We start from the raw sequence: 13044 nt of genomic DNA on the forward strand, positions 1-13044 counted from the left end.
TGACGGACTTCACCAAGGCCCAGAATAAGATAAACAGGGATTATTTTGATCTGTCAGTCATGCAAAGATACTCTGGTAGAGGAGAAGAATATGAATGTAGTATATGAATGGATACGACATAGAAGTCCCATTATAATACCATATCAAAGAAAGAAATATGAATTAAAATTATTTTTATAAGATACATTTAGCTTGATTAGTACAGTTAACAAAGCAAAAAACAAAAATCACTTAACCATTTCCAGGGAACAAATGAAAATAGTTCTGGCTGATTTTACAAGGCTTTAATTTTCCCCAGAACAAACGAGGTGTTTTACATTTGTGTGAATAAGATGAATAAGATCATTGAACTGTTGTAATACAGAATGAATACTATATGAGTATTTCACTCACTGTTAGGAAAGTGGTTTTAAGATTTGATGGTACATTTTCCGCTGAATTGTCAAGGAACTGAAGGTAAAGCTTGGAAACTTACAGGTGGTCTCAGTGGCCACAATTTCTAATATTTAATTCAGCATCTTCACAATTTTGATCACATGTTGTGAATTACATCAAGGCTCAAACTTGAGACCCCAGCCGCTAAACGCAGGCTCTAAGAGGAGATGGGATCACCACTGTTGCCTGCTTCACCTTGAGATGAGGCCAAACGTGGATCTGTTTCCTCTCCAAAATATGTTGTCCTCTGGGCCTCCCTATACATATGAACACACACATATATACACATGGCTCTCATTTGACAAAGTACAACAGAACCAGACAAAGAAAATTACTCATAACCTTCAAGGCTTATCTGAACTGATGGTATAAGGCTAGGCAGTAGTGTATGCTGCACATATTTTAAAGCCCCTTGAGGCAAAATTATGACTTTATGCAGTATAAATAAAACTGACTAATCCACTGTGTGTGTGTGTGTGTGTGTGTGTGTGTGTGTGTGTGTGTGTGTGTGTGTGTGTGTGTGTGTGTGTGTGTGTGTGTGTGTGTGTGTGTGTGTATATGTTTCAATGTATATCTATTTTTATCACCTAGACTCATGGACAGGGAACATGTTGCTCTCAGGGGCATCAGAGGTGACTGGTTCCTCTTGTTGCAGGGACTGAATGTGGCTTTGCTGCTGGGACCCACTCTCATCAGTCTGAAAAACATTTGGTGGCAATGTTGGTCGTTACTTTTGCTGAGAAGATTGATCCAACTTTCATATTTGTCAGTTTACGATGACATTTTGCAAATATTATTATTTCCTCCACTCTTTATGTCAAGCTGTCTCTATCGCTGGAATAGCAGTATTGAGCTTCTGGTCCCTAATTTATTCATATTTAGGCTCTTTATCAGCTTTATCAGGTGACATTTATTAGATTAGAGACAGGTAGTGACACACACATTACATTTATTAGAATATTCATAGAATTGAAAATCTGTTCAAGTTCTACATACGTAAAGCACCTGGACAGAGGTTGAGACGTGTGTCTTGGCCTGCATGCTGCCTCGTTTGTGGAGTTCCAGCAGTGTGTCATACTCACTCTTTAACTGATCAAAGTCATCCTGGAGTGTCTTCAACTTTACAATAAAAAGAAAAAAAAAGTCACCAAAGACTGTTGAGATGTTAAGTCATGAAGTCTACGTATAGTATCCAGCATGAGATACCTTGAAGCTCGGTCCGTTGGTGTTTCTGTTCAAGGGCGTCCCAGTCACACTGGGGCACAACACCCCAGTACTCTGCATTCATCCTGTTCAGTTCCTCCTGGGCTTTCCTCAGGTCTTCTCGACACACCTTTAGAGCGAGCTGCAGTTCCACAGGATCCTTCCAATCTAAATGGAAACACATGTAAGAGCATGACACACTTCCCTATAGACATTTATATTTTATAAACATAAAAACATATGTTTTGCTGAGCTCTAGAGGTTACTGTACTTGGGTTTTTCAAATATAGATAATGTTGGGCCTTTTCCATCAAAGAGGTTTTCAAACTTTTTCTGGCATGCCCCAAACCAGAAGCTGATCACACGCTACCATCTTTTATCAATTATTTAATAATAATAATACAAAAAGTTGGAAATTAGTGAAATAAAACTCAAACGAACTACTTCTGCAATTTTTTCAATCTCAAAAATAATCTTTTTTATGGAGTTTAAATGGTAAATGGCCTGTATTTGTATAGCGCTTTTCTAGTCCCTAAGGACCCCAAAGCGCTTTACAACCAGTCATCCACCCATTCACACACACATTCACACACTGGCGATGGCAAGCTACATTGTAGCCACAGCTGCCCTGGGGCGCACTGACAGAGGCGAGGCTGCCGGACACTGGCGCCACCAGGCCCTCTGACCACTACCAGTAGGCAAACATGGGGTTAGTATCTTGCCCAAGGATATTTGGCATGCAGCCAGGAGGCAGCCTGGGATCGAACCACCGACCTTCTGATTAGTGGCTGACCTGCTCTGCCGCCTGAGCTACAGCCACCCCACTGATGTTAACTTTAAGTTTCAAATCCAAAATATGGAATTTAACACAGTTACTTACAGAGTTATTCTCCATTACTACTATAGTTACAGAGAGTCTCTAGTGAGTCACTGGATATGTTTCCTAAGGAATACCATCCAATAAAGATACTGACAGTTTCAACGTTTAAACAAATTATTATTTTCAGTATCACTTAAAGGGTATCAATTGTTTTTCCTTTAATTCCATCGTACATATATTGTTGCTATGGTGACTCCTCATATTAACCTTCAAATCATTTGGTCAGAGTGTGAGAAAGTAATCCCTTTGATAAATAAAATAAAATAAATTAATTAATTAATCCCAATAAAGAATATGTTATATTGTCTTAAACCCATAAGACAATATATTTCTTCCCAAAATAAAACATGTTTATTTTGGGAAGAAATCACTTCTAAATTCACATCTAAAGAAAAGGACCTTAAGTTATTTTCAGTTCACTGTTAACTAGTTAAAGATGTAATAGATGTTGTTATACCTGTACTTTTGTCTGCAGAACGCTGCTCCTTCACACTACTTCTTGTCATGTCATTGAGCTGCCAAATCAGCAACCTGCGAGCATCACGCTCCTCTCGGTACTGCAGATACTGGTCAGACAGTTCTGACTGCAGATGATCCACCTTAAGAGGAACAACAGGCAGTGGGGTGACTGATACGATAATGATGAGCTATTAATTGATGGATAAATTTCCTTTATGAGCAGGGTTGTGTGTATGCTTTCATGCCTTTAAGCTTTTATGCTTTCATAAAAACTTTCATGCCCTTAAAAGTCACATGTCTTGATGCATTGTCAATCATCCAGGTAAATAAATCTCCAAAAGCTGATTCTGTTCATCTGGATGTTTTCAGTGGGAGAAACGTTTTGTCACTCATCCAAGTGACTAAAAGTCACATGATTAATTAAACAAAAATAAAATTAAAAGTATGCCATTTACCACTGCCTGCACTGTCTTCTCTCTCTTTCTCATGGCTTCAATCTCCTCCTTTAGCTTCTGCTTCTCCATTTTCAAGGCAGCAATCTCAGCCTGCTCCTCTGCCCAGCGAGCTTGAATCTTTCTGTCACATTCCTCTGTCACCAGCCTCAGATGGGACTGCAGTGGTTCCAGCTTTTTGATTTGTTCTCCCTGATGAACTGAAAAGATGTATACAATGCATGCATTACAACAAATAATCAACTCCCTGATATAAAGTCTTTATACAAAGAAAAGCTAACCTCTACAAACTTCATCTTTTTACTGAATAGACAATTAGTTTTAACTAGGTTAGAATAACATGTTGCAACCAACTCTTTCTATGCTACAATAGAACTTATCATTTTACTGCCTACACAAACTGCTAGGACCTTTTAGAAAGCTATTGGAATCTAGTGGAATCCTTTCCACTAATTTTATTAACTTCTTAACCCAGATTTGCTCTCACAAATGCTGAGTTGAATCCTTACAACAACAAAGAAAAGTGTATGACTATGTATAGGATGATTTAGAAGAAAACACTCAAAAGGGAATGGCAAAGAGACAGAATAGTACCTGGAGAAGACTCAAAATTATTAATATAGTTACTGAATATTAAAGTCACAAAGTTTTGAGAAATTAATTCAGAATAATACTTTTTTCTTTACAAAGAAATATATTGCCTTACTTTGCGAGGCTGGATGGAACCACGCTGGTTGCTGTGTATTATGACTGCAAGAAAGGGCTAATCAAATTATATTTTGCAGTCGAATGCATTAAGTAAATACTTTAGGCTAGAATCCTCATAATATTCCCATAACCATCCTGTCTCTAAAGAGATATCTACATTGTTGTTACTATTATACACCCTCTCTTTGCATGTGCATTTGAACCAATAAATTTAGTTTGGTGTAAGACATTTACCACTTAGATGTGAGAGAATATTGATATTTATGTATTGTAAATATAAAACTTTAATTTATTTAATTCTATACCCAAAGGTAATATATTTTTCTGTTTTTCCCAAAAACGTTGTGGGATGCCATTTCTAATCTGCTTCAAAACCTTGTCAAATCTGTTATAAATTGTTTTTTTAAATAGGATTTTTATAAAATCTATACAAATCAGACTATCTTTCTCATAGAGTTACTGACCAAAGGTGTTTTCATATTCCTTTTTAATGGCAGACAGAAGGGGTTGGTAAGTTTTGAAGGCAGTGATGAAACATTCAAATGCATTGCGGTAGACCTGTAGGCAAAGTAGAGTAAGATTGTAAGTACTTAGACTGCAGCAAGAAAATACGTATATATCTTCTAAACATAAATACAATCAACAAAAACATTTCACCTGAAGTTTCAGCTCCTGAAATTTTGGCTCATGTGGGTCGATAGTATGAAGCTCCTTGCTCACATAGTTCTCCAGCTGCATCAGAAGTTGTGGCTTTCTGTCTGGGCCTGCATAAAAGTAACTGCCTCCTGTCCAGCACTGCATGATTGGTCACACAAAAGCACACATTACTGTGAAAGGAACTTTCCTGTGACACTGAAAGATAAAGTTTATAAAGATGCCATGAAGTTCTTAGATGATCTTTATACCAATTAAAAGACTTTAGATGTTGGCAGGACAAAGTCAGATTGCTGTTTGTGTAATGTTACCTGATTTACGTACCTTTCTCGTTGCACATGGTTGGACAGATACACCACCAGCACTTTCCTCTTCATGTCCTTTCCTCTGATGTCTGGGCTGTGTAACTTTGTAGATTGTATTCATATGTAAGTCTAATATGCAAACAACAAAGTCAGTCTGCCTTAAACGTACTTTAAATAAGCTTTGAAGTACAAATGTATTTATACATAAAAACAAACGTAGCATGATTTTTGGTGTAAATGGAAGTCATTTCATCACTTGCCTTGTTTTTTGTGACGGTGTTAAAGGTGGAAATTTTATATCTTTGTTTGGTGACATTTATAGCTTTGATATAAGGGGTAGACAATAATAAACACTTAGCCCGTTTGAAACTGTTGTATTTCGTCAGTTTAACTCAATGAGATCGGCTTTAGCGTATTTGTAGCAGGGTTTCCATGGTAACGACGACTGACTACGCAACAAGACCCCACGTAGTTGCCCGGTGCGCGCCTAACTAATTTTCAAAATGGCAATGATTTTATCTGCTCAACTCAATCATTAACTTTGATATATAATAACTAATATATGGTAACGTGTTTTATAAAGGCTATTTCACATATCTGCTATATTAATTACAATATAATAAAACTTAGTAAACAACACAGTGTTTTTATGAACAGGCACATATTTCGCCGAGGAAATAACACTGCTATTAATACTGTAAAAATACCCTTTAACTTACAAATAAATACAAGTTTTACCATGTAAAGTTCAAAATTAAATTATATAACGTTCTGAAAACGTGTGTAAGTTTAACAGACGAAAACTACATTTCCTAGCCCCCTATCTCACTGGAAGGCCCTAAACCCGTCTGACAGTAGTGGAACTCTGTAGTCATTTCTAGTGACATTAGCATAAAAGCGAGCGTGCAGCTGAACTACAGTACCCATACGACACTATTTCAGCCTACAGTACATTCTGCTGCTTATCCGGGGATGTCACACCGCTGCTATTTTCTCCCCTCAGTCCCTCTCACTCTCAGCCTACAGCTCCAGCGGACTGACACTGGGCTTTGGATAGAAAGAAACGAACAATAAGATACAAAAACAGGAGGCCAAAAAAATGACAGAGCTCGGAGCGGGAAGCCTGCCGCTGGGAGATCCTGCTTTTAATTACCAGGAGCACGAGCTTAACGAGAGGCTGAAGCGGCTTTACCCGGCTGTAAACGAGGAAGAGACCCCTTTACCCCGATCCTGGAGCCCCAAGGATAAATACAGCTACATTGGGCTGTCACAGAACAACCTACGGGTCCATTACAAAGGTTAGAGACCTGCCTCATCACTGATGGGCCTAAGTGTGTAGTCAAAACAGCAGTTCAAATCTGTCTGTGTTGTTGCCGAAGGGGGGGGTCTCTCTCTCTCTCACACACACACATACACACTCAGTATGCGATTATGTTGACTGTGTATGTGCGTGTGCAGTCCTGGTAAATCTAGTCTGAGCTGCCTCTCCTGTCCTGTAACCTTGCTTTGTTTCACGAATGAGCAGAGGAATGCCCAGATGGGTGACAGTGAACTCGCTAACCCTGGCCATCGGTCTCATTACCGTAACACTGATATCTTCAATATCATGGCTCTTCTTTGTTTATTTACTGTTTATGACGTTACTGCTTTGGAGTAAACTCACTGCATCTGACGTTCTCCTCGCTTTGTACTGGAAGGGGACACTGGCAGCAGTAACGACGCATAGTTTATTGGCAAACCCCTGTCTAACTTACGGGAGCTTGCTAACAGAAAGCTGTTAACCAAACACATTACTTAGCCTTGTGGCTAACCAGCTAACGTTAGCCAACTTAGCTGTTCCTAATATTGAATTGAGGACAGTAGGTTCCGAGGTGGACACCAACAGAACTTGTTGTTTTCCAGTGCAGTGTTAGTTGAAATATTAACGCTGTACAGTGCTATAGCAAACAGGATAAAATGGCATTGTTTTGTGTTTCTCATGTGATTTCAGAGCAGTGTTCTAGAAGTCTTTTTCCAATCATTTTCCCGTCCACCTCCATTCAGATCTGCGTGCCCCGAGCCTAACAACAGTTTCAGGTCCAGTTTCTAGCAGGCAATAGAGGTGCTGCCGTGAGAGGAAGGCCTCTGCGCATTACATTAGGCCAAAATGCACCGTTCTGGTTATAAATCCGGAGTATCGACGGGCTCTGGCATTTTAACGTTAACAGCAACCAGACGGTTCAGTCAGTCTTTCATTCAGATGGATAAAAGCTGACAGCAGGGCTTTTAGCCGTCTCAATTTAGCAACCACCTATATCAAAACAAGGTGACATCCGTGTGACGGCTTCTGTGCGGTTCAGACACCCCCCCCCCCCACACACACACACACACACACCACACCAAAACAGGAAAACACTACAAGACTTTAATCACACACTGTGAAAAATCCCAATTGATAGGCTACTTTGGGCCCCGTGTAGAAGGTGAGAGGATACAGGCAAGATGTGTAATTCAAAATTAAGGTTGTGTAATCCATTTTGTGAGGTTTATGGAGTGGTGGTCCTACAGTTTGTAAATAGCAGTGAGGGCCTCTTATTTGTAGACTCGGGCCTAATGCCAGATACAACCGCAGATCATTTAATGCATAATTGATCAGGTCCCTGCTGATGAACAGTTGAATATGAGCTTCCATTCAGTTTATCTGTTATGTTGAGAATGTTGATTTACCTTTTGCTATAATCAGTGCTGTTAAGATTGTATTCTAGTCTAGAATTACCTAACAGCTCTGGCACTGGCTCAAAGTGGTGTATTGCTGAGGATGAGTGTGTGTGTGTGTGTGTGTGTGGGGGGGGGGGGGTTCTTGTTGAGGTTATGTTGGACATTGAGTCATTATGTTTATGAAAGGTGCACAGATTCAGTGACACTGCACTATTGTTAAGGCATGACATATAAATAGGTTTGTTCTGGAGTGTGTGAGATATTTTTTTCTGCTCCTAGTTGTTCCTGCTCTGTTCCCTCACCCTTGTGGTTTGGATGCTATTTTGACCAGCGTGCCAATTTTCTCTGTTCAAGGCCATGCAGTGTCTACCTAGTCCTGCTGCGCACTGACAGAGATTAATCCTCGCAGCCTCAGCAGCAAGATAGCTACTTAAACAAACTTAATGACTTTGTACCAATAAATGCAGCAAATGGTGTTAATTTTTACACCTCTGCAGATGCAAAGATAATTTTATCATTAACTTAGAAATAAAGAGAGGGTTACAGTTGCATAGTAGGAATACATAGTAGGAATAAATCTAATGTTCTGTAACACACCCTATTGCGTTTTCTTTGCACTTTTACACATATAATTAATTCAGCTGCACCCTGATGAAAGACCAAGCTGTTGACTAAGGATTTTGTTGGAATACTAATTGTTTTGCTGTAGATTTATGTTTTATGACTTACAGTAATCACAATGTCAGTGTACCAAGCAAACTTTTAACTGAGCAAAACTTTTCGCAAGCAAATAGTTAAAAAAAAAGTCAACTAATCATTTCTTTGACCTGTGAGAGAAGCACTTTAATATATACTGTGAATAACCATAACAGGACTGACGTGGAACTAAAGGAATAGTACGGGATTTCAAATTCACATACTTTACGAAATTTAGTTGAGCAAAAGGAAAGCATTTATCTAAATAGGATCATGATTTTTATTGGGGTTTCATTTATTTCAAACTGCAACCCATTTGTTTGAGCCATGTTGAAATGAAAGTGCACATATAGAGAAACCTACAGGCTGCACTAGATGCTGCTGCGGAATAGTCACAACTAAGGCCTCAGTCATTCTCTGTTGTGTACAGACACCAAAAGCTGGAGTAGTAATTGCTGTTATACTTCTTTGAAATCAGATGATAATGACATTTATGTCACTTAGACCCCGGCGTACCTCCTCATTATTACATAAATGAACTGTGGTGTATCACATCTTTGGTAAGCTAAGTTCAGTTCCTCTAGCCACACCCAAGCCTGATTACTGCCACACCCATTTTCAATCAAGAAATCACTTAAATGGGACCTGCCTGACAAAGTGGAGTAGACCAAAATATCCTCAAAGGCCAGACATCATGCCACGATCCAAGGAAATTCAGGAACAAATGAGAAACAAAGTAATTAAGATCTATCAGTCTGGAAAAGGCTATAAACCCATTTCTAAAGCTGTAGATGTCCAACGTACCACAGTGAGAGCCATTATCCAAAAATGGTGAAAACATGAAACAGTGGTGAACCTTCCCAGGAGTGGCCAGCCGACCAAAATTACCCCAAGAGTGCAAGATCGACTCATTCAGGAGGTCACAAAAGAACCCAGAACAACATCCAAAGAACTGCAGGCCTCACTTGCCTCAGTTAAGGTCAGCGTTCATGACTCCACATTAAGGAAAGTGACTGGGCAAACATGGTCTGCATGGCGGGGTTCCAAGATGAAAACCACTGCTGAGCAAAAGGAACAAAAAGGCTCGTCTCAGTTTAGCCAGAAAACATTTTGAAGATCCCCAAGACATTTAGGAAAATTTGTGGACTAATGAGAAAAAACTGAAACTTTTTGGAAGTTGTGTGTCCCATTGCATCTAAGTGTAAAAGTAACAGCATTTCTGAAAAGGAACATCATACCACCAGTAAAACAGGGTGGTGGTAGTGTGATGGTCTGGAGCTGTTTTGCTGCCTCAGGACCTGGAAGACTTACCGTGGTAAACTGAACCATGAATTCTGTTGTCTGCCAAAACATCCTGAAGGAGAATATCTGGCCATCTGTGTGACCTCAACCTGAAGCGCACTTGGGTCTTGGAAGAGGTCAGTGATCCAAAACACTCCAAGTCCACCTCTGAATGGCTTAAGAAAAACAAAATGAAGGCTTTGGAGTGGCCTAGTCAAAGTCCTGACCTGAATCTGATTGAGATGTTGTGGCATGACCTTAAAAAGGCGGTTTATCATGGGAAACCCTCCAATGTGGCAGAATTAAAATAATTCTGCAAAGATGAGTGGGCCAAAATTCCTCCACAGTGCTGTAAAAGACTCCTTGGCCATTATTGCAAACACTTGATTGCAGTTTTTGCTGCTAAGTGTTATTAGGTTTAGAGGGCAATAACTTTTTCAAACTATTGTACACGAACAGGTGTGTGGCAACTACACCCATATGGAAAAGAAATAGAAAGAACTTATAAAAGACTTGCATAAGATGTGGCCTACTTCATATAGTGAATCATATAAGGCTTATATGATTTACTCATGAAAGTGGACACTTTCTCATTACTTTCATATATTGTTTTAGTAAGTATCCAAAACATACAAGTTTCATTTATATAATTTTTCAAGGGATCTTATGTCTGTTTTCACTCTTGTATGCTTTTCATACAAGTTTCACATAAGACAGATACAAACCTTATAAGATTTATATACATCTTTTCCATATGGGCATTCTTCCTTGAGCTTATTCCATAGTCACTCCTCACCACCCTGGTGTTATCCAGAGCCTCAAAAGCCTAAGATGACATTACTGTTTATAGTTTGGTTGTCTGCATAGGTGGATTTGTGCAGATTTTTGTGGAGGCATACACCCTGCATTCTTTACTAGACAAAGGCCCTGAGTCCACTGTACAAGGACCTAATTGCTCATAATTGCCCGAAGAGCTGCTCCTACAGGACAACTTGAACTAGCAAAGTCTATTAAACACAGTGCAATTTTATTGGAAAATCACAAGGAAAGTTACTGGAAGATACAGAAGGTAGAAATCTTAGATAAGAGTTCATTAAGGATACACTTCGCCATCATTTTCAGAGGTTATTTGTTATTGCACTGTACATTTGTGCAGTGAGTCTACTAAAGGGTCTACTAAATGTTTTATATTGTTTGGTTTATATATTTGGTTTATATTGTATTTGATCTGCATACTCAGGTATTTAAATACTTTTGACATATTTTGAACTGACACTTTTAAAGACAAATTTGTTGGTATTTTCAGAAAGACCTAATGGTTTGTTTTTTTACATTTTGATTTAACTTTCGCTAATGCTGATTTTCTGATTCAACTCAGAGGTTGAAAATTTTCAATTGTCTTCTTACGACAGGTGACATGTAAATATTTACAGCATTGTTTAGTTATAAAATGAGCATAATAGCCTGCCAAGCATCATTATGTTACATGTTTCAGAACCTATATTATGCTAACTTTTGTTGCCATCACGATGAAGTCATGGTAATTGGAATTGGCCGAAGTGGTCCAAAATGAGTGCCATCATAATTTTTTTGAAATTTCCAAATTCACCATGAAAATTGGGACAGCTATGCTGCCCAAACTCTATGTATGACAGAGTTGGAGTTGGCTCTGGCTCAGGAGGTTTAGCAGGTTGAATAGCTGGCTCGTTGCCTCCTTTTACTCGTTGATGTATATTTCATTGAAGATCTCGGAATGCCGGCTGCTACCAGCCAGGAAGCCAAACTCATTTATGGTAAATCTGCTTTGTCAGTGTGTGCTAGAAATTGTGCCACAAACAAATTTAAACTCTAATATCGTTTAGTTTTGGTTTATTGCCTAAGAAAGAAAGGTGTAAATTCTCTAACTGTAACAAAAGTAAAGTGAGTAAAAGAAATGTCATTTAGTCACCATCTAAACTTGGTTAAAAATGGATAGAAGATGTGTAATAAGACATAACTGAAAATAAGTGTGTATATATATCATGATATGTGGTATTTTTTTTTTTATACTTTTGGTCATCATGCTTCAGTATGAAGTTGCATCTATATGGAAACTAGACACCTGTTGCTTTCAAACTAGAATTATAGTGATTTGGAAAAAGTCTGAGTAAGTTCAATCCAGTGGTTCAGTAGCTTGTAGAACAACAATATCTTAAAGAATTGTTTCCTGTTTTAGTTCATTCTCTAATATCTAATATCAATTTCTAATATGTACAACACAAATGAATGCTCCAGACCAGCAAACTGCCAAAACATCTGCTTTCATAAAGATGTTCATGCTTAACGATTAGTTAAACCAGTTCATTTGAATAGCAGCACTTGGCTGCTACTTGCTCTCCTAGTTCTTAGGGCGCGTCAAGGTTGTACTTGGTTTTTCTGTAGAGTCATAACTGCCTGTTCTGGCCTTACTTTGGAGCTTTATATGACTGGAATACCACAGTCATGCTACTTTTTTAAAAATTTCTTTAGCATAAATACAATTGTGAGATACAGAACTCAATTGTTAGGCTATAAACAAACTACACATCAATTGCATGACGTTCATATAAACACTACTAAGAACGTGTTTTTAGCGTGATCAGTTGGTGCTGAATTTCCCTGAAGTCTCTAGCCTTATTTAGCCATTTATGTGCTAACACATGTTCATGTAATACCTTCAGTTTACTTCTGTGTTTTGAGAAAAAATGTGAAAATATTTAAAGCATCTCGTTATCATATTTGCAGCATCTAAACAAAAATCTGATCCAGAAAATGGAACCAGAAATGATAAATCCTGTCTCATTTATGAATTTTTAAGACTCATTCCTGCAGCACACTAGGAAGGACGTGATCTAGATACAGGCTAAAATTTAGTTAGTTTCCTTCTCTGCTCATGCTCAGCTTCTCCACCAAGTTTTGTTAACTTTGACCTGCATAATCCCGCTGACAGAAAGGTAGATAAATCGCAATGAAAACATACCTCTGCCTCAGCTCTTATCTAGGCAGAAGACACATAATTAAAGTTCAGAGATTAATGTTTTCAAAGGTCACGTGGCCCTAACCTTTGTGCTGCATTCATGTATTGTCAGTAGAATGGCAACAATGTTGTTATCTCATAGTATATTTGTAGTATATCGCTAACTTAAGACAAACAGGTTATAGCATCTTTAATTTGAGATTTTATTTAACTTTAACTGTATGAGATTTTATCAGCATTCTCATCAGATGGGAAATAAAGTAACCTAAAATATCCTTA

The 13044-nt window shown here is 38.4% G+C and overlaps 2 protein-coding genes across 2 annotated transcripts in view; one reads left to right on the top strand and one right to left on the bottom strand.

Moving 5' to 3' along the window:
• Window positions 1-197: 197 nt before the first annotated feature.
• tsnaxip1 (translin-associated factor X interacting protein 1) lies at window positions 198-5617 on the bottom strand. Its single transcript, XM_040035264.1, has 10 exons — window positions 5357-5617; window positions 5116-5225; window positions 4795-4932; window positions 4602-4695; window positions 3433-3629; window positions 2976-3117; window positions 1644-1806; window positions 1432-1555; window positions 1023-1132; window positions 198-692 (listed from the first exon to the last, which is right to left on the bottom strand). The coding sequence occupies exons 2-10, from the start codon at window positions 5215-5217 to the stop codon at window positions 593-595; spliced, it is 1170 nt and encodes a 389-aa protein (XP_039891198.1). The 5' UTR covers window positions 5218-5225; window positions 5357-5617; the 3' UTR covers window positions 198-592.
• Window positions 5618-6028: 411 nt separating this feature from the next.
• Window positions 6029-13044, top strand: part of ranbp10 (RAN binding protein 10) — a 38343-nt gene continuing 31327 nt past the window's right edge. Inside the window, exon 1 of the mRNA XM_040035250.1 lies at window positions 6029-6394. Within this exon, the coding sequence (XP_039891184.1) occupies window positions 6196-6394 (199 nt within the window). The 5' untranslated portion in view covers window positions 6029-6195. The remainder of the gene's footprint in view (window positions 6395-13044) is intronic.

Source organism: Simochromis diagramma, unplaced genomic scaffold (genome assembly GCF_900408965.1).
Source record: "Simochromis diagramma unplaced genomic scaffold, fSimDia1.1 OVJJ01000333.1, whole genome shotgun sequence".
Taxonomy (NCBI): Eukaryota; Metazoa; Chordata; class Actinopteri; order Cichliformes; family Cichlidae; genus Simochromis; species Simochromis diagramma.

What these genes read in the sequence shown, in the direction of transcription:
- tsnaxip1 (XM_040035264.1), bottom strand. Translation starts at nt 5,217, where the DNA reads ATGAATACAATCTACAAAGTTACACAGCCCAGACATCAGAGGAAAGGA. An exon ending in GGAATATGAAAACACCTTTG is followed by an intron (nt 3,630 to 4,601) that starts GTCAGTAACTCT and finishes ACATCTTTTCAG; the next exon opens with TTCATCAGGGAGAACAAATC. An exon ending in TTCCCTGTCCATGAGTCTAG is followed by an intron (nt 693 to 1,022) that starts GTGATAAAAATA and finishes TCATATGTATAG; the next exon opens with GGAGGCCCAGAGGACAACAT.